Source organism: Strigops habroptila, chromosome 10 (assembly GCF_004027225.2).
Source record: "Strigops habroptila isolate Jane chromosome 10, bStrHab1.2.pri, whole genome shotgun sequence".
Classification (NCBI taxonomy): Eukaryota; Metazoa; Chordata; class Aves; order Psittaciformes; family Psittacidae; genus Strigops; species Strigops habroptila.
Genome location: NC_046359.1, coordinates 27,579,262 through 27,597,400, shown reverse-complemented (window position 1 = coordinate 27,597,400; position 18,139 = coordinate 27,579,262). Strand labels below are relative to the sequence as shown.

At 41.8% G+C, this 18,139-nt stretch overlaps 1 protein-coding gene across 1 annotated transcript in view; it reads right to left on the bottom strand.

The window, feature by feature from the left end:
• Nucleotides 1-18,139, bottom strand: part of PLB1 (phospholipase B1) — an 88,074-nt gene that overhangs the window by 47,640 nt on the left and 22,295 nt on the right. Inside the window, 8 exon segments of the mRNA XM_030499956.1 lie at nucleotides 3,864-3,915; nucleotides 4,824-4,932; nucleotides 5,763-5,806; nucleotides 7,172-7,245; nucleotides 8,335-8,393; nucleotides 9,085-9,151; nucleotides 10,663-10,743; nucleotides 11,509-11,577. Of these exon segments, the coding sequence (XP_030355816.1) occupies nucleotides 3,864-3,915; nucleotides 4,824-4,932; nucleotides 5,763-5,806; nucleotides 7,172-7,245; nucleotides 8,335-8,393; nucleotides 9,085-9,151; nucleotides 10,663-10,743; nucleotides 11,509-11,577 (555 nt within the window).

Here is an 18,139-nt window from a genome sequence, read left to right as displayed (position 1 = left end):
TCATTGTGAAAATGATGGTATATCTTTTACTGTGTCATAAATAATGCAGCTATCTTTCTGGAAAACCCTGGAGGGCAATATGTTTCAGTCTTGCTGTGAGACAAACTGCAAAGAATAGAGGGGCAATATTAATTCTATCTAAGAATACTAGTAAAAAATAGCACTTTTTCCTCTAAAAGGATTTTGCAGAGGGATAGCTAATGTAAGGTAATTACACTACAGTAAACACACACCTTCTTAGCTTTAAGGAAAGGTTCAGATATGCTCAGTACCATGTAGCAGATGTTGAACTTGGTATCTTAACACTTCAATTTCAGTGCAAGACACCACTAAGAAAAGCAACAATAGTACATCAGCCTCAAGTGGTTTAAAAACATCTATCTTCAGAGACAGAAGGCAACATATTCCATCTAGTAAACACACTGTTCATTAGGTTGGTCTCAAAATGTACTTCTCCAAATCAATAAAGGGGAAAATTTATTTTCCTCCTGCACTAACCAGGTCTTTTTAAAAGAGGAAAAAAAAGGAGTTCTTAAATCAAAGATCTTTACATGATCTTTAATATGAACATGCTTCCTAGACAGAAAGTTTATTAGTTAAATAAAAGGTATTTGCATTCATTTCTGTTGTGTGGCGTTTCCAAGCCAATACATACAACACAATTTTAGTAGTACGTATAAGCCTTGAATGGTTTGAATTGAAACCCTCCAACTGCTTCATCGTTAGTTGCTAATCCTTTTAATCTCATTTCAGATACAGACATCAGAGTGAAATCTTGTTTATGAGAAAGTGAACCAAAAAAGAATATTTTTGCCAGTGTGTATTTGCCAGAGTACTCATACTAGACATGCACACGCAGTTTTCTTGAAGGCTTTTTGGCTGCTTTCAAAATGCACAATTAGAAAGACAAAATAATATAACGTAACAGGTCACTTATTGCATAGCACATTTGTCAAATTACAAATAGCAAACATCCAAAACCCTAGCTGAGGTGAAAAATACGTAAGTGATCCTCAGCCTAAGGTGTTTTACAGAATGTTAATCAAATAACTCCTAACAACAAATGTGTAAGTCAAAACTCAGTTGATGACTAAGTGAAAGAAGGGGATAAATTGTTTTTAAGAAAACAAGTCCCTTCCTCATTTCACATGTTCACTCCTCATGATTTGCCACTTGAAAAGCTTTCCCTCAATATCCTAGCATGTATCATTACTGCTGGAAAAACCATGTGCTTTCAAGATAATTAATAGTACCACAGACAAATCCTAGCAGAGGTAAAGTTCTGTCATCTTACAGGGTGACATAGGTTGGGAGGGGAAATGACAACAGGGAATTTACCAGTCACTTGTGGTAAAAATGGTAAGAAGATTCCAATTATCTGGGTTTGATAGTAACTATCACGTGGTATCATTTCATAGAATCATAGAATAGTTAGGGTTGGAAAGGACCTTAAGATCTTGCCAACCCCCCTGCCATGGGCAGGGACACTTCGCACTAAACCATATTGGCCAAGCTCTGTCCAACCTGGCCTTGAACACCGCCAGGGATGGAGCATTCACAACTTCCTTGGGCAACCCATTCCAGTGCCTCACCACCCTCACTGTAAAGAACTTCTGCCTTATATCTAGTCTAAACTTCCCTTGTTTAAGTTTGAACCCATTACCCCTTGTCCTATCACTACAGTCCCTAAGGAAGAGTCCCTCCCCAGCATCCTTATAGTCCCCCTTCAGATACTGGAAGGCTGCTATGAGGTCTCCACGCAGCCTTCTCTTCTCCAGGCTGAACAGCCCCAGCTTTCTCAGCCTGTCTGCATATAGGAGGTGCTCAAGCCCTCTTGTCATCCTTGTGGCCCTCCTCTGGACTTGCTCCAACAGCTCCATGTCCTTTTTATGTTGAGGACATCAGAACTGTACGCAATACTCCAAGTGAGGCCTCACGAGGGCAGGATCACCTCCTTTGACCTGCTGGTCACGCTTCTTTTGGTGCAGACCAGGACACAGTTGGCTTTCTGGGCCGCGAGCGCACACTGAAGCCAGCTCATGATCAGTTTCTCATCAATCAACACCCCCAAGTCCTTCTCTGCAGGGCTGCTCTGAATCTCTTCTCTGCCCAACCTGTAGCAGTGCCTGGGATTGCCCTGACCCAGGCATAGGACCTTGCACTTGGCTTGGTTGAACTTCATAAGGCTGGCACCAGCCCACCTCACAAGCATGTCAAGGTCCCTCTGGATGGCATCCCTTCGCTCCAGCGTATCAACCGAACCACACAGCTTGGTGTCGTCAGCAAACTTGCTGAGGGCGCACTCAATCCCACTGTCCATGTAGCCAACAAAGATGTTGAACAGGACCGGGCCCAACACCGATCCCTGAGGGACACCACTCGTTACTGTTTTCCAACTGGACACTGAGCCGTTTACCACAACTCTTCGCGTGCGGCCATCGAGCCAGTTCTTTATCCACTGAGTGGTCCACCTATCAAATTGATGTCTCCCCAATTTAGAGACAAGGATGTCATGCGGGACAGTGTCGAACGCTTTGCACAAGTCCAGGTAGATGACGTCAACTGCTCTGCTCCTGTCCATCAGTTCCGTAGCCCCATCATAGAAGGCCACCAAATTGGTCAGGCAGGATTTCTCCTTAGTGAAGCCATGTTGGCTGTCACCAACCACCTCGCTGTTTTTCATGTGCTTTAGCATGCTTTCCAGGAGAAACTGCTCCAAGATTTTGCCAGGCACAGAGGTGAGACTGACTGCTCTGTAGTTTCCCGGGTCTTCCACCTTCCCTTTCCTGAAAACGGAGGTTATATTATTCTTCTTCCAGTCATCAGGAACTTCACCTGACTGCCATGATTTTTCAAATATGAAGGACAGTGGCCAGCTCCTTCAGGACCCACGGATGGATTTCATCAGGTCCCATGGACTTGTGCACATTCAGGTTCTTAAGATGGTCTCAAACCTGATCCTCTCCTACAGTGGGCCTAAGGTCTTCATTCTCATAGTCCCTGCAGCTGCCTTCCAAGACTTGGATGGTGTTGCCAGAGCATTTGCTAGTGAAGATTGAGGCAAAGTCATTAAGAACCTCAGCCTTCTCCAAATCCAGGGTAGCCAGTTCTCCCGATAGCTTTTGGAGAGGGCCCATGTTGTCCCTAGTCTGTCTTTTATTTGCTACATACCTATAGAAGCCTTTCCTGTTATCTTTCACATCCCTTGACAGATTTAATTCTAGCTGGGCCTTAGCTTTCCTAACCTGGTCCCTAGCTTCCCGGACAACGTTCCTGTATTCTTCCCAGGCCGCCTGTCCTCGCTTCCACCTTCTATAAGCTTCTTTTTTCCCCTCTAAGTTTCCTCAGCAGCTCCTTGTCCATTCATGGAGGTCTCCTGGTCCTCCTGCTGCACTTCTTTCTAGTACGGACGCAACACTCCTGAGCACGTAGCAGGTGATCCTTGAATACCAACCAGCAGACTTGGGCCCCCCTGCCCTCTAGGACTGTATCCCATGGAACCTTACCAAGCAGGTTCCTGAAGAGGCTAAAGTCTGCTCTCTTGAAGTCCAGGGCAGTGAGCTTGCTGCATGCTCTTCTCGCTGTCCTGAGGATCTCGAACTCGACCATCTCCTGATCGCTACAGCCAAGGCTGCCCTGGAGTGTCACATTTCCAATCAGTCTCTCCCTACTGGTGAGCATGATTTAAGACAAAGCTATGGATTATTCTGTGCTGACTCATCCCGCACTGAGGAATATTACACTGTACGCTGCTGTAGCTTTCATGTTTGGCATCCACTGTTGGCATCTGCTGTTGGTCTGTCAGAAACTAATGCTGCCACAGTAACTTCATTCTAAAGATATTAATGACCTGTTAAACTCACAGTATCATTCTTCATGCGGTCCACCAGTCTTCTAATCTGTGCAGGAACATCCCTAAAAATAACAGAAAAATAAAGTCACGAAAATAAAATAATAAAAATGAAAAAGGAATCCTGCATAGAGAGCAAGGCAAAGAGGAAAGCTGATGAATGGATATCCCTCACATGATGGGTAAAAAAACCTGGAAAAGTCCAATTTTCATTGAATGAAAGGTATGATACCCAAAAAAAGGCTACATTTTGAAACAGTGATGAAAAAAAAGAACAAATCAATTAACATCCAACAGGCACGCGACCATTTTGCAAATGCTGCATAGTTACATTTTACAAGCTATATAGAAAATGCACTGTGCTACCGTAGAATAAATGCACTTTGCTCCTTTCCAGCTTCAGGCAGATGTTACTGGTACAGATATCACTGAAGCACTCGTGCATGTATCAATGTTATTACATGGCCTCAAGCCACTGAGACACATCTTATAAGAAGTGTTCCCGAGAGACAAATATATGATATGACTTTCACTGAAGACTGAGCAGAGTGGTCCCTAGTTAATTCCCAGCTCTGCCACAGACTGACCATAAGCAATCCACAATTTTCTCTTAGTTTCTCTAATAAACTCTTGACAAGAGGCTTTGAATATACCTCCTATGAAATGGGGATATTTTTGTCTGCCTCACAATACAGATGTGAAGCTTTCTGAGTAGTGCTTGTAAAGTGCTTTGGGCTTCTTGATTGAAAATACTAGAGAAAGCATTGCTTTTGCTGCTAATTTGACATAGGTTGGAAACAATCACATTTCTTGGCCTTCATGCTAGAGTTAGGCTACTGAAATATTTTTGGGTCTGCCTAGCAGCCTTTTATTATGCTCCTGACAGAGTCCAGGTTATGGGCCCTTTTTTAGTTAGACCTGAGTTTTAAAGAAAAATCACTTTCTATTAAAATTTAAAGAGTTTTCCTCTTACTCTGCATGATTCCCTGCCACAGCTTGGTTGAGTGCAGCATTATCTGTAGTCTCCCTTCCAGTGCCAGTGGAATACCCTATCAGGGATGGGTTGAACTCACGAAGAATGTCTGCAGAAAAAGACAGCACCCTAAGATGTTGCTTACTGCAGCAGGTAGCAAATGAGGTTATAAAGATTAAATCTTAGTAAAAGACCATTAAAAAGCTTTAAGAGATACCTACAAAAAAATTAACCTTAAAGTATAATAAAGGAGTTTCATCACCATACAACTATTTCCTTGCCTCCAAGATTTCCGAATTTCATGAATTCAGATATCTCATGACCTTACACAATCATCCTGGCTAGCAATACTATTTTGCCTGGTAAGCGAGGCTGAGTAACCCTCCGCTCAGGCAGGAGGCTCCCATGCTGTCATGTTCTAACTGCAGATGGGTTGGAATCAAATCCTTTAGCCTGATCCCCCCAGATGTATTAACCTCAAAGACCCAAGATTCCCTTCTACATCTTAGGTTACAAACCAGCCTTGCAAACACTCAGATCTGATGCCCTGACCTCTAAAAAGCATGTAAAATCTGATCTTGTAATGTGATTCTTCTCCTGCTTAAAACAACTTTCCCATACAGTCAAAATAGTTTCTTTAGGCTATGATCTGAGATCTTTGATTCATCTATCCCCAACACATTTTGGACAGAACTATAACCAACAGAACACTGAAACAACCAAACCCCTTGGAATTACAAAATACATAGTTAAGTCATGCACAGAAAATTTCAGCCTGGTTGTTATGCAACTTTTACTCAGCACTGGGCATTGAATACAAAGGGATTGGTTCTGTCATGCTATAAATTTTAAATCTTCCTTTATGACTTCTTTTATAACAACAGCTGTTTTAATAAACAGCTCCAGATATTTATCAAGTTTATGGAAAAAGGCACTTACTTGCTAGTGTTGTGACCGTGCTTATGTTTTCATTTCCTCCAACACTGTTAAAAAGAAAGAACAAGAAAAAAATGTTCCAAGATATGGTGGACTTGGTAAGGCAGTGGACTAAGGAAGAGAGCTCCCCCTTTTGGGGTTTCTACACATATACACAGCACATTCTGTGGTGGTTGTACTAAATCAAAGCAAGCTTTTTGTGTGCATATCAAAGGGGTCACGAAATCAGAGACTCTGTCATAATCATAATAATCATAATTAAAAGCCCTGTACACTAGCTGCCCTTTCAATTCTCACGTGGTTTGGCAAATGTTCAAACTAGCTGAAAGAAATGAGAATTTTGAAAAGCTGCCATCTTTGCTATTGTTGTCCCTATTAAAATATTTATTACTTCCATTTTTAGTTAACAAACCCCTCGTAGCCATAACAACAAGTTCTAAAAGAATATATTTCAAAGTGATAAGTAACTCAATACCTTTCGCCTCCCCATTTCACTCAACTGGAAGAATACTACTAGACTGATAAAATTCACCATATGTCTGTGTGCTCTTTACTCTCCTTCATGCAAAATGTTAGTATACTTTTTCCTCAGTATGTCAGTAGATTATTGTCAGTAGATTATTGTCGAAGATCAAAATACAAAAAGTTGGACACCTCTATAGTATCTCTTTAATTTGGAATAGAATACTTTGAAGTGTTCTAGTACCTGTTTAAACTTCTTGGAGCTGCGGTAAGAAATGATGAACAGAAAATCAGCCTAACAGGTTTGGTGTTAAATGATACAGTTGCAGAATAACAAGTGAATATGATTGCCTTTCTTCAGGGAGGCTTTTTGATGTGTCTAATAAAATTTTGCGTATGTAAAAGTCTGTACTGATAAAGTGTTCTGCATGATGCAAGCAATACTGGAAAAGGGTGAAGGAAATAGATACTGTGTATGAAACAGCAGCAGCAAAAAAAGATTCTGTTTTGACTTCTTGTAGACCACCGATTTTAATTGTGGCAAATGGGTGATGTGGGCCACAATGCGGAAGAGCCGACAGGATATAGAAAGAGCAGGGAGAGAAACACAGAATGCGCAAGTAGTACAATGGCGCTGGGATCTACAAATCTCCTTTGCAATAGCTACAACCATGAGAGGAAAAGAGACCACCTTAACAAGGGCCCTGTTTCTTCTGAGTATCCAGGCCTGTTCCAGCCATGCTACATTGTACTCTACATAGCCACTAGTCTGAATATTTTCCTTATCATGAGTAATACACAACCACACGCCTCCATGCAAAACCTAGAGTCAAATTCACTCTCCACAAGCTTCTATTTGCTACAAAAACAACTATACATACCAAACCCCAAGAAAATGGATTCCCTTCCCACTGGGGTGGAGTGAGGTGGTGGAAATTCCTGGGACTTACCTCCAAGAAAGACCTCTGTATTGAGTCAGGACATCTAGGACATCATGAGGTTCGGATGCTGCCCCATTAGCTGCCTGGAAGCAGAAGAGGAGTTCACCTTCAGAAAATAAGCATTGCTACAGTAACTAGTTCTCTGACTGATCTTAGTAAAAATAATCGAAGAGTGTATTAATGAAGCAAGCTACTACGTCATCTTCCCAAAATAAACCAGATCCTTGTTCTCAAGAGGATCAAGGGCTGAGGGTATTTTAACTCTGCTCCAGTGAATTACCCTTTTCTATCAACTTCTTCATGAGATTAAGTAGGGAAAAAAATGGTCGAGAATGTTAAAAATATTCATATTCTGAATTTATACAAGGAGTAAACAAGATAGCAACGGTCCTGAGTGAATAATTTATTACAATGTTCCTCATATTAAAGTGGTACAGTGATTTTACGTCTTTCCTCCCTCAGTTTCCCTAAGAAAGAAGACTACAAGGATTTAATGTGGTAATCAGCACAGAACACACGAGAAACATGAATTATGATATGAGCAGTGAAACAGTTGTCACTGACTGAAGAATCACAGCCAGTTTACAGGTAATGAGTTTACATAGTTCCAGGAACAGTGTCAAAAAAAATTCTCAAGATAAGTTATACTTGACACACCTGATGATATATTGCAATTTTAGTCAAATAATTTTAGTCAAATATTTAGTTAGTATAAATGGACATAGCTTTACAGGCTTTAGTATTATCATATATACAGATTTATTATATCGTATCATATATATACGCACATACACACAATTATCTGCATAGAAAATTTTTATTTACGTTGCTTACTGATAGCTTTGAAGACCAATACCTTGGAAGCTGCCTAAAATCAATAAAGAAAAGCAATTGTTGTAAGTCCACTCCAGCAGTCTGGGTTTGCTGCTGCACAATCTAATCTTGCAGCTCTTCCTTGTGTGACACTCTTGTGGACTTTAAATGGGAACTGTGCACTCAGATTAGCCTCCTGATCTGATTACCAGCCAGTCAAGGTGGAGTATGGAAAAGATTATGTGAAAAACGTGTTTAGCTCAATAGGGTGTAACAGTAGGCATTTTATTTCTCAGGTTAAAAATTCAGAAATGTTTTTTCATTTACTTAATGATAGTTATCCAGTGATCTTTACTTACTGTGAGTGAATCTCCCAGGGCACCTATCACCCGAATATCTGCTGGTCTCAAATTATGAACTAATAAATAAAAAAAAAAAAAGGTAGAGTAAGGAAAAGAGGAAAGACAGAAAGCTTCAAATTGTGATGGTTAGCATTGCAAAGACAGTATTTTAATATTCATGACAGCATCAGCTCAGAATTACAGGCATGACAGGCATCAAATCAGAAATGATTCTTGGTACTATAGGTGAGTACTAGCTACAGTGACAAGGGAGGCAGTAAGATTTCAATCTTGCATCTGTGCTTACTCAAATACCTTTCAACTGTTGGAAATGACTAAAAAGCAGGCACAGCTCTGGTACTAACACAGGGTGAATATTTGGGGACAATCTCAGCTTCTGAGGGAAAACAAAACCCACCTGGGGACAAAATTCCAAGTGGCTTTTTTCCACCCCAGACTGACAGGAGCCCCTACTCCATACATACAGTTTTTCCATCCCTGCAACTGAAGAACGAACCCAACTCCCTCATGTCTCTTCCACTGTCATTTTGTTTGTACATGGAAGGTGCACAAGCTTTCACCATCCTTGAGGGAAAATGTGTATCTTGCTATACAAACTACTTACATTGTTCCAAAAAGGAACAAAGCCACAGTCTATAAAGTGCACTTCCTCAAGTAAAAGTGTACTTTTCCTAACTGAACCCAGTTCCTCTTCCCTTTCTACCATCAAATGAAGTAGCTCTACAATACAACTGCATAGGACTGTACCTGAAACTGGAACTGTATCAGAGGGACCCTGGTCTAAACAGGGAATATTCGTTCCATAAGTTGTCTCCTGCAAAGACAGACCGAGCACATATCAGGGCTTCACATCACATTCATTATACTGTGGTCATGATAAGTGATTTATGTCTCAGAGCATTAGATTAACAAATGTCCCACATGCTTTGTATACATCTCAGCTCATCCTGTCCTCAGGCCATGCTTACAAGTGCCCTTTGAAGGCAGACACAAGCTCAGACTGCTCAGAAGTCGCATGGCCATATTAGTGCAGTACAATTCTTGCCTACCAGTAGCGCCAGTTATTTCAGACTCTGGGCCAAGGCTGTGCTCAGCTAGGCAACATTCTGTATTCCCATACTCCAAGCGAGGTGAGCTCACATCTTTCTGTGAGAAAGTATCTGAATGTCCCTGGAATGCACCAGCACCAAACTGTGCCTTTATCAGCAGGCCATAAGCCTGCCTTCTCCACATGCAGCTCTCTATGTGATGTGCAGCCAGGGATTTGCCCTTCTGGCTCTTTTGGATTGCTTTCTACTAATGGAAACATCCCCAAGGTCTACTGTTAGTGAAAACTGACTATCAGTACACCACAGCAGACCATTGCACAAGACTCAAGGACATGTGTTTGCTCCCGATGTCTCTACAGAACTCCTTAGGTAGACTAACTTGCCTAAGGAAAAGACACTTGTGTGTCTCGTCTCATTGCTCCATTTTGTTTTTTTATTCTTTTTTAAAACCAACCAAACAAACAAAACCCACAAACATAACACAGTATTGCTTCTCACCTCCTACACCATAGCTACTACCAAAAACCAGGGTGGTAGGTACCATTGCCCCATGCAGAGGTATATACACCCTAAGTAACTAACGAAACAGATGGAAACATATTAAAATGAGAAGAAAAACGTGCATTACTATTCCAATGACGTACAGGCCATTTTGAGCACAGATGTAGTCTAGACACTATGTTCTGGGACATGAAAATGAGCATTATCACCTCCTTTGGTAGCTGCTTGGGAGCACCAAGTTCTGCTCAGAATCAGAGTACCATGACAAAAAAAAAAAGTATGGCTGTTTATCTCCACACATCTCATTTGCAACTACCTCACAAAAAAAGAGAAAAATTAAAAAAACTTTGTTCTTCATTTTTATTATGGTGTAAACGAGATGAATTCAGACTCACACAGTGGTGTTACACTGATGTCATCTAGTTTCCTCCACAGTAGGACTAAATGGCCCCATTTTCATTATCTGCTTAACCCAGGGAAATTGACATTTTTATCCAGATGTTTAAAAAAAGATTCTTAACTGTGAAGGTAAGATGTACTTTAGGCTGGCTGAACACATCTACCTTAAATCACACTCTACAAAACCCACCAAAGAGAAAATGTGCTTTAAAACATCTGACTATTTAGTCAAGCATGGAAATTAAAAGCTGGAGTTCTGTATTTAGTTTTCCCAGGTGTCATTGTTTTAATCAGGCTACAACACACTCTCATTTACCTGCCCTACTCCCTGGAATATACTCAGTCCATATGATGCAAACAAACAGTCCTACTATACCTGAGATGTTTCTATGGTGTTTAATGTCTCCAGGGCGGATGAGTAGTTACTATTTCTGTATGTGAACAAATATGGATTTTCCTGCAGAGTGAAGAGAGTGGAAATGCTAGTGGAAACACAGTCATCTTCTGGCTAGATTTTCCAAGAGAATAAAATCTTTACAGTATTAATTTTTGAATGACACTGCACTAGTGAAGTAAACCAGGTTAGACCTGAAAATTAATCCCTGGTGGGCTCTAGGCACAGCACCACCTCTTGCCTTAAACCTAACATCAAACAAAACAGATAATTGAATTTCTTTGATGTTTTAATTGCTGCTCAGTGAAGCTTTTGGATGATAGTAATATTTTATCACTATCAAATTACTGAAGTCAGAGCTTAAATGCAAAGACATTCAAGAACCTGTTCTTTGAACCAAAGATGCTCAGACCCTGAAGATACTACTGCGCTACTGACAGCTCCAAGGACCAAAATAGTTAAACCTGACAGCAGAGTCAAATCACAGACTAATTTATATAAAAATACCCAGATTCAGTGTTATTGCTGACACACCTCTAATATCTGCAATTAATAAATTCAGTCAGCTAGTTATATTTTGAATAAAAAAACCTGACACAGTAAGATGATTTAACTAAATTTTGTCAAAAGTTTTTGTTTTCAGAGTTTTATCTTTATGAAATAAAGACTCTGTGTCATTGAACTTTAAAAACACTAAATTTTTAACAGTGCAATACCTTGGGCAAGTGCACATTCCTGAGAACTTCAGAAAATGACAACAGTGTTTGAAAACTTGGAAATTTTCCAAAGAGTAAATAAAATCTCACAGTAATAAGGAAACCCTTTTACCTGAGATGGACATTGAACCTGAAGCATTTTTGTGACACCATAAGGTTGCTTCTGTCCGACTGGCTTCATCTGGAAAAGGAGAGAACCGAGGAATCGCACACATGCTGTGTGTGTGGGGGGGGAGAGCAGCAGCAATTGAAAGGCTCTAGTGCCTGGAGGTTTCCCATCATGTCCATATATATATTTAAAACTTGTTTTGCTTAGGATGAATATTTATTTATGTATAACATACCACATTAATACCTACAAAGTAAGGAACTGAAAACAAGGCCTCTCACATGATTAGACTGTCATCCCATCATAATTAAAACAACCATCTACCCATTAACTCTGCTCTTGGAAATGCCAACCCTGTGTTTTTCCCCACAAGGCATTGATCTGATAACACAATATTCAATTACTTGCAGTCAAGTCGCTATTTATCAGCTCAACCATAGTAACTGTAGACAAGCTTTAGATAAGCATAGCTTAAACCATCCTCATGATTAGTTCCGCCTCCCCCTACCTTATGGTACACAGTTTAAACTTTACTGCCATTTGCAAGCCAGTTTTACTTCCCAGCTGGGCTGGGTATGACAAAGCAAAGGGTGGGTTGCCACAGCTCAGCTGCCCGGTAACAACAGCAGTCTGTCCATCCTCCCAGGACTTACCCACCATGTTTTTTGTCTTCTCCCAGGCAGTGAAACCATGCTCACAAACACTTGAGAAAGGCACACTTGGAAGTTTACAGTTTAGAGTTTACATATGAAAATATAAAGAAACATAGAAGCTTTTGAGTGGGAGGAAAAGCAACTTCAAGTAGATTGAAAATCTGAAGTAAAAAGAGTATTACTGAAACTCCTTGGAAAATGAAGTTTAGACTGAAGATTATACACTGAAAGCTTGGGTAAGTCCCCATTGCTTTACCTCAGAAGCAGAAAGTACAAAATCCCTAACACAAAACTAAAAGTCTTCCATTTGGTCATACATTCATGTTACGTTATCTTCTTTCCCTCTGTCTCATGAACCCTATCTTTACATACTCCTGCTGCTGCAAGTTCATTTTGCAGCAAAGTCAGAAACATGGGATATAACACATATGTGACGTCTGGTCACACACCAATACTATGGTGGCTGTAGCTCATGCAATGAAAAGCTTGCTAATTTAACCCACCTTCCGGAACTGTTTCCTTATCTACATTTTCATACATCTTAGACAACATCAAAAGGTGACTCTAACTCTGCAGAGAAGCTTGATAATATTTATATTTGTTGGCCACCTTCTAACAAGATGGAGAAGGGATTGTTGTTACTGAAAAATTACGGAATGTTTCGATACTGACAGCATAAAGAATCACTTCACCTGTTCAGACACCTTGCTGGGTGCTAATTAAATTGCAATCACACCCAAAGGAGTTGGCCACTGGTTTAGATTCCTCAGTGAATGCTCAGCTTGCACCACCAGCAGCAGCTGCCAGAAGCAGCAGACTGAATAAGAAACAGGATTGAAGGGACTAGAACATACAACAATAGCAGGCTTGGTGTCACCAATACATTCTGAACAGGGATGTTGTATTCTAGTTTGGTTGTTCCATCAATGAAAATAATGGGAAAATTCAGAGAAATAGAGAAGAGGTTTACAGAATTTATATTCTTTGAAAGAAGCGTTTGAAGAAACAGTCTGTGCTTTTTTGAGAGAGAAAAGAATAAAAGGAATGTTCCTGAAACATGCAAAATAATGAAGCTCAGAGAAAAGATACACTGGAAGCTGGTACTTTCCTATCCACCTAGGACAAAACAAAGTAGCTATTTAATGACAGTCTTAAAAGAAAATATTTTGCTTCCAGCACAGAATCATCCCACAAAAGATGGGATAACAGTGGTATTTCTTGGCTAGGAATGAATTTCAAACAAGTATTAGACACTTGAATGTTGGTTTTTGGGAGTTGGGTGATGAGAATGAATTTCTCCAGGAAGCAACTAATTCCAGATGGCTCAGAGACACTGTTCTCCCAGCAAAGACACACAGCTCCCATGCAGTAGAGCTGCAAGGTCCTGGTCAGGAAATTGGGCAACAAGTCTGCATTCTAGTCACCAAAAACATTCCCTGAATTCTAGCACTTCTGTCATGCAGGCCAATTAGTGTGCAGGTCTGCTCTGGTACTGCACAGTTTCTAAGTCAGTATAAACCCCTGAATGCGGAAAAGGGGCACAGGCAGCTTCCTGCAGTGCTGTTCCCAGTCAAGATCTTGCCTGCTTTCAGTTTCTCTCTTGGTTGCAGGATAGGGTTTTTGTGGTCTTCTGTTACATAAAAGAATGTCAAACACAAAAGCAAGAGCTTCTTGACTAAGTTCTTGACACACATGAAAGGCACTTTGCTCTCGGATATATTTCCAGAGATAAAATTGTAGGCAACTGCCAAAATTAATCGATCAGGCTCTGTGATAGACAGTCAAGGCTGTCCAAGCAACCAACCAACCTCTCTCTGCTTTTCCTAGCTACCCGATGTCATTTAGCTGACTGTCCCCTGATACGTTCAGCCTAAGAATTGCATTGCTCGTAGCTAGCTAGTCATGTTTTGGTAAAATACCCAGCCACGCCTAGAACAAGCCCTTAGCACCTGCTAGCTCAGCTACTTCTCGGTGAGAATGAAGTGCAGTCCTACTGCCAACTGCCACCAGATTTTCAAGGTTTTGCCCTTTGGCCAATAAGCAGGTAACCATTCCAACAAAGAGGCTTGTCCCAAGCCTCAGAACAAGGTAAGAGCAGCCTGGCAGACAGGAGAAGGAGGGAAATTCTCTGAATGCAGTTGTCAGGCACCTCGTTTTGCTGTGTTTGCTGCTCGGCAAGTCAAGATCTTGATTTCCCATCAGTTCCAAATACTGCATTGTGGGTTTATTTTGTTTTTAAAGCGGTCAGCATAAACCATTAGCTGGACTTCTTAGTAGAACTAGAGTGACCTTTAACCAGGTGAGGACATCTGACAGTGCTTTTTATGCTGAAAGCATCTTTCATGTCATCTGCTTTCAGAGCATGGCAGAATACCATCACAGCAGACAAGGAACCAACCCAGAGAGGTGCCTTTCTAGTGATTACCAGCTGCATTAAGAAAATTCCACTGAATCAAAGAGGAGGCAGGAAAACAGAGGGGAATCATAGAATACCAGGTTGGAAGGGACCTCAAGGATCATCTGGTCCAACCTTTCTAGGCAAAGCATGACCTACAGTAGATGTCCCAGCATGCCGTCCAGCTGAAGGAAAAGAGGAAAAGGAGTTGTGAAGGGAATACTACTATACCTGTGGTCTCCCTTCAAATCAGCAGCAAGATGTGGTTTTGCCGCATTTTGCTCTTCCACTAGTCCCTAGGCTATCCCCTTGCTAAAGGAACCACCTTACTCTGAGGAAAAACACTGAAATAAAGCAAAGTCGGTATTTGTATCCTTTATGACAATTCACTGGTCCTGGTGGTTCGCCAGCATGCTTACTGTCTGAATCTGGGTAACTGGACCTAATGCAGTCATCCTTAAAAGCACCACTTTATTTTGCTCCTAGTTTTTCACATCTGCTGTTTCAGGAAAATGTTCCTAGCATTTAAAGTGGCAAGAATAGTGGCAACACACCAAAGAAGAAGATGCTCCAGGACAGAGCCCAGGAGGCAAAATAAAGTCTATGCAGAAATAGGTTTGAGACCTGTCCTGGGTTCAGCTATAGCAGTCATTTTTCTTCTTCGTAGTAGCTGGTGCAGTGCTGTGTTTTTGACTTTCAGCCTGGGAACAACGCTGATAACACCGACGTTTTCAGTTGTTGCTAAGTAATGTTTCCTCTGACCAAGGACTTTCTCAGTCTCATGCTCTGCCAGAGAGAAAGAGAAGCCAGGAGGAAGCAGAGACAGGACACCTGACCCAAACTGGCCAAAGGGGTATTCCATACCATGGCATGTCATGCCCAGTATATAAACCGGGGGGAGTTGCCCAGAAGGCCAGGTCGCTGCTCAGGTTGGGCTGGGTATCGGTCAGCAGGTGGTGAGCAATTGTATCCTCTCCCCTTGTTATTTCCCTTATCGTTATTATCATTGGTGGTGGCAGTAGTGGTTTTGTATTATACCTTAGTTACAGGACTGCTCTTATCTCAACTGTGGGAGTTACATTCTTCCGATTCTCCTCCCCATCCCTCTGGGAGCGGGGGGAGGAAGAAGGGGGGGAGTGAGCGAGCAGCTGCGTGGTTCTGAGTTACCGGCTGGGCTCAAACCACGACAGTTCTTTGTGGCTCCCAACGTGGGGCACGAAAGGTTGAGATAACGACAGATCTGACCAGAGTTTATCTAATCATATTTGTGATAAGCACTCATTGTTACTACTCGTCACAATGGTGATTTATTTGCTCTCAGAGTTGTTGCGCTTGATCTCGGAGTTTCAGCATGTTGTACCTTACTTACAGACAGTATTTGCTGTTTTGGTGTTTATCAGCTGGGGGGCCTGCGCTAAGGTTCTTGTTTCACTGTACTTCACGGTAATGACTTGTAATACAATAGACTCATTGATCATGAAACTGGTCTGGCTTGCATTCCCAGAGTGGTCATCACCTCTATACTTTGGGAGGTATATAATGAAATGTTTTAGCAATTACATATCTTTTTTTTTCTCCTTGGTGGGTCAACCTATGAAGGAGGCACTCCCTTACACCCCCCGCTCCCCCACCAGGCTACTTACAACAGCTTTTGAGAGTTCTGAAGGTTTTGGATGGCCTTTGAATACCCTTGAGACCTGCCTGCTGATTGTGCTGGGGATCAGCATGTTGGCACACATACAGAGTGTGTTTTACCCATGGCCATCCCACCCTGGGAACACCCTGTTTCTTCTGATCTCGAAAGTTAAGTAGTATCGGGTTCAAATCTGGTCTAGGGTTAGACAACGATACAGGAGGACCACCAAGAGATTTTCCCCAAGGCTGGACAGTCATGAGTGGCAGGGCGTGTGGGATAGTATGGGCAACTATCTAGGCCAGTGGGCCCCTCCAGTGCTTTGGAACTTCACCACTGAACAAGTGCAACATCCGGAAAAACTAGTAAAACACTTAAATGAGGTGTGCTGTCGTCCTGGTTATACCAGGGAGGGACAACTCGCTGCAACGTGCTGGGGCTTGGCCTACACCTACAGACCCCTGCTCAACACTAACCTTCAAAGGGAAAAAAATGTCTCTGGATCTGATGGCAAAGCAACAGACAACGCAGCTACTCCAACTCCAAGTACAGCAGCTACACCAACCCCAGTGACAAGCACAGTAGCTACTCAAACCCCGACAGCAACACACAACGCAGCTGTTGGTGTTACTCAACCCCCAAGCACAGCAGCTGCACCAACCCCAGCAACAGACACTGCAGCCACTCCAACCACAGTGACAAACACTGCAGCTAAACCAAATGGCCAATTTGTGACAATATCTGTTGCCCCTGTAAGCAAAAGCAAATGAGAGGCACAAAAACCAACCCGTGTAGTGAAGAAAGATGAAGTCCCAATGCAATTACTACAGGGGACAGCATCTGAACAAGAGTTCTACGTGGATCAGAGAAAGAGGAAGAAGAAGAAGAGGTGACTTCTCTATTATACCTTAGTCCAGTAACTAAGGTATAATACAAAACCACTACTGCCACCACCAATGATAATAACGATAAGGGAAATAACAAGGGGAGAGGATACAATTGCTCACCACCTGCTGACCGATACCCAGCCCGACCCGAGCAGCGACCTGGCCTTCTGGGCAACTCCCCCCGGTTTATATACTGGGCATGACATGCCATGGTATGGAATACCCCTTTGGCCAGTTTGGGTCAGGTGTCCTGTCTCTGCTTCCTCCTGGCTTCTCTTTCTCTCTGGCAGAGCATGAGACTGAGAAAGTCCTTGGTCAGAGGAAACATTACTTAGCAACAACTGAAAACGTCGGTGTTATCAGCGTTGTTCCCAGGCTGAAAGTCAAAAACACAGCACTGCACCAGCTACTAAGGAGGAGAAAAATGACTGCTATAGCTGAACCCAGGACAGTATATGAAAAGGAAGCAGACAGAGAGAGGAAGACTCTTTTGCTAGCAGAAGCTGCAAATAAAAAAGTATAATCTGAAAGGGCAGATGGAATTTGTTACAAAGTAAGTGTCAGAATTTGAGAGGGCAAGAAAGAGAAATCAGTGCTGAGTTGACTATATCTTCCTGAGTTCTTAAATTTCAGAAGACAAATCCTGACCCTCTCCCATGACACAGAGCCTGGATTTGGAGGAGACAATATACCTGTTTCACCCTGGGGATGATACTCCATGTAAACAATATTTAAGATGCCTAGTATTGGATTCTGCATAAATCGAGATCTAAAAAGCTGGACAGTAAGAGGCCATAGGAAAAAAAAAAAAAAAAAAAAGATATAGTACAGACTTGGAAAAAAAATGAATGCAAAGCCCATAGAAGCACACGAACTCTGATTTAAAAAACAAACAAACAAACAAACAAAAAAGGACATTACTCAAAGCTGGAGGTCAGCTTTGATAAGCCCTAGAAAATATATTAGTTCAGGCTGATCTATTGCCACAGTTAGATGGATCTCAGAATCTAACAAATGTGGTTCAGTTGTCCCCCAGCTATTCCTGCTGGAGAGGCACAAAATGGGC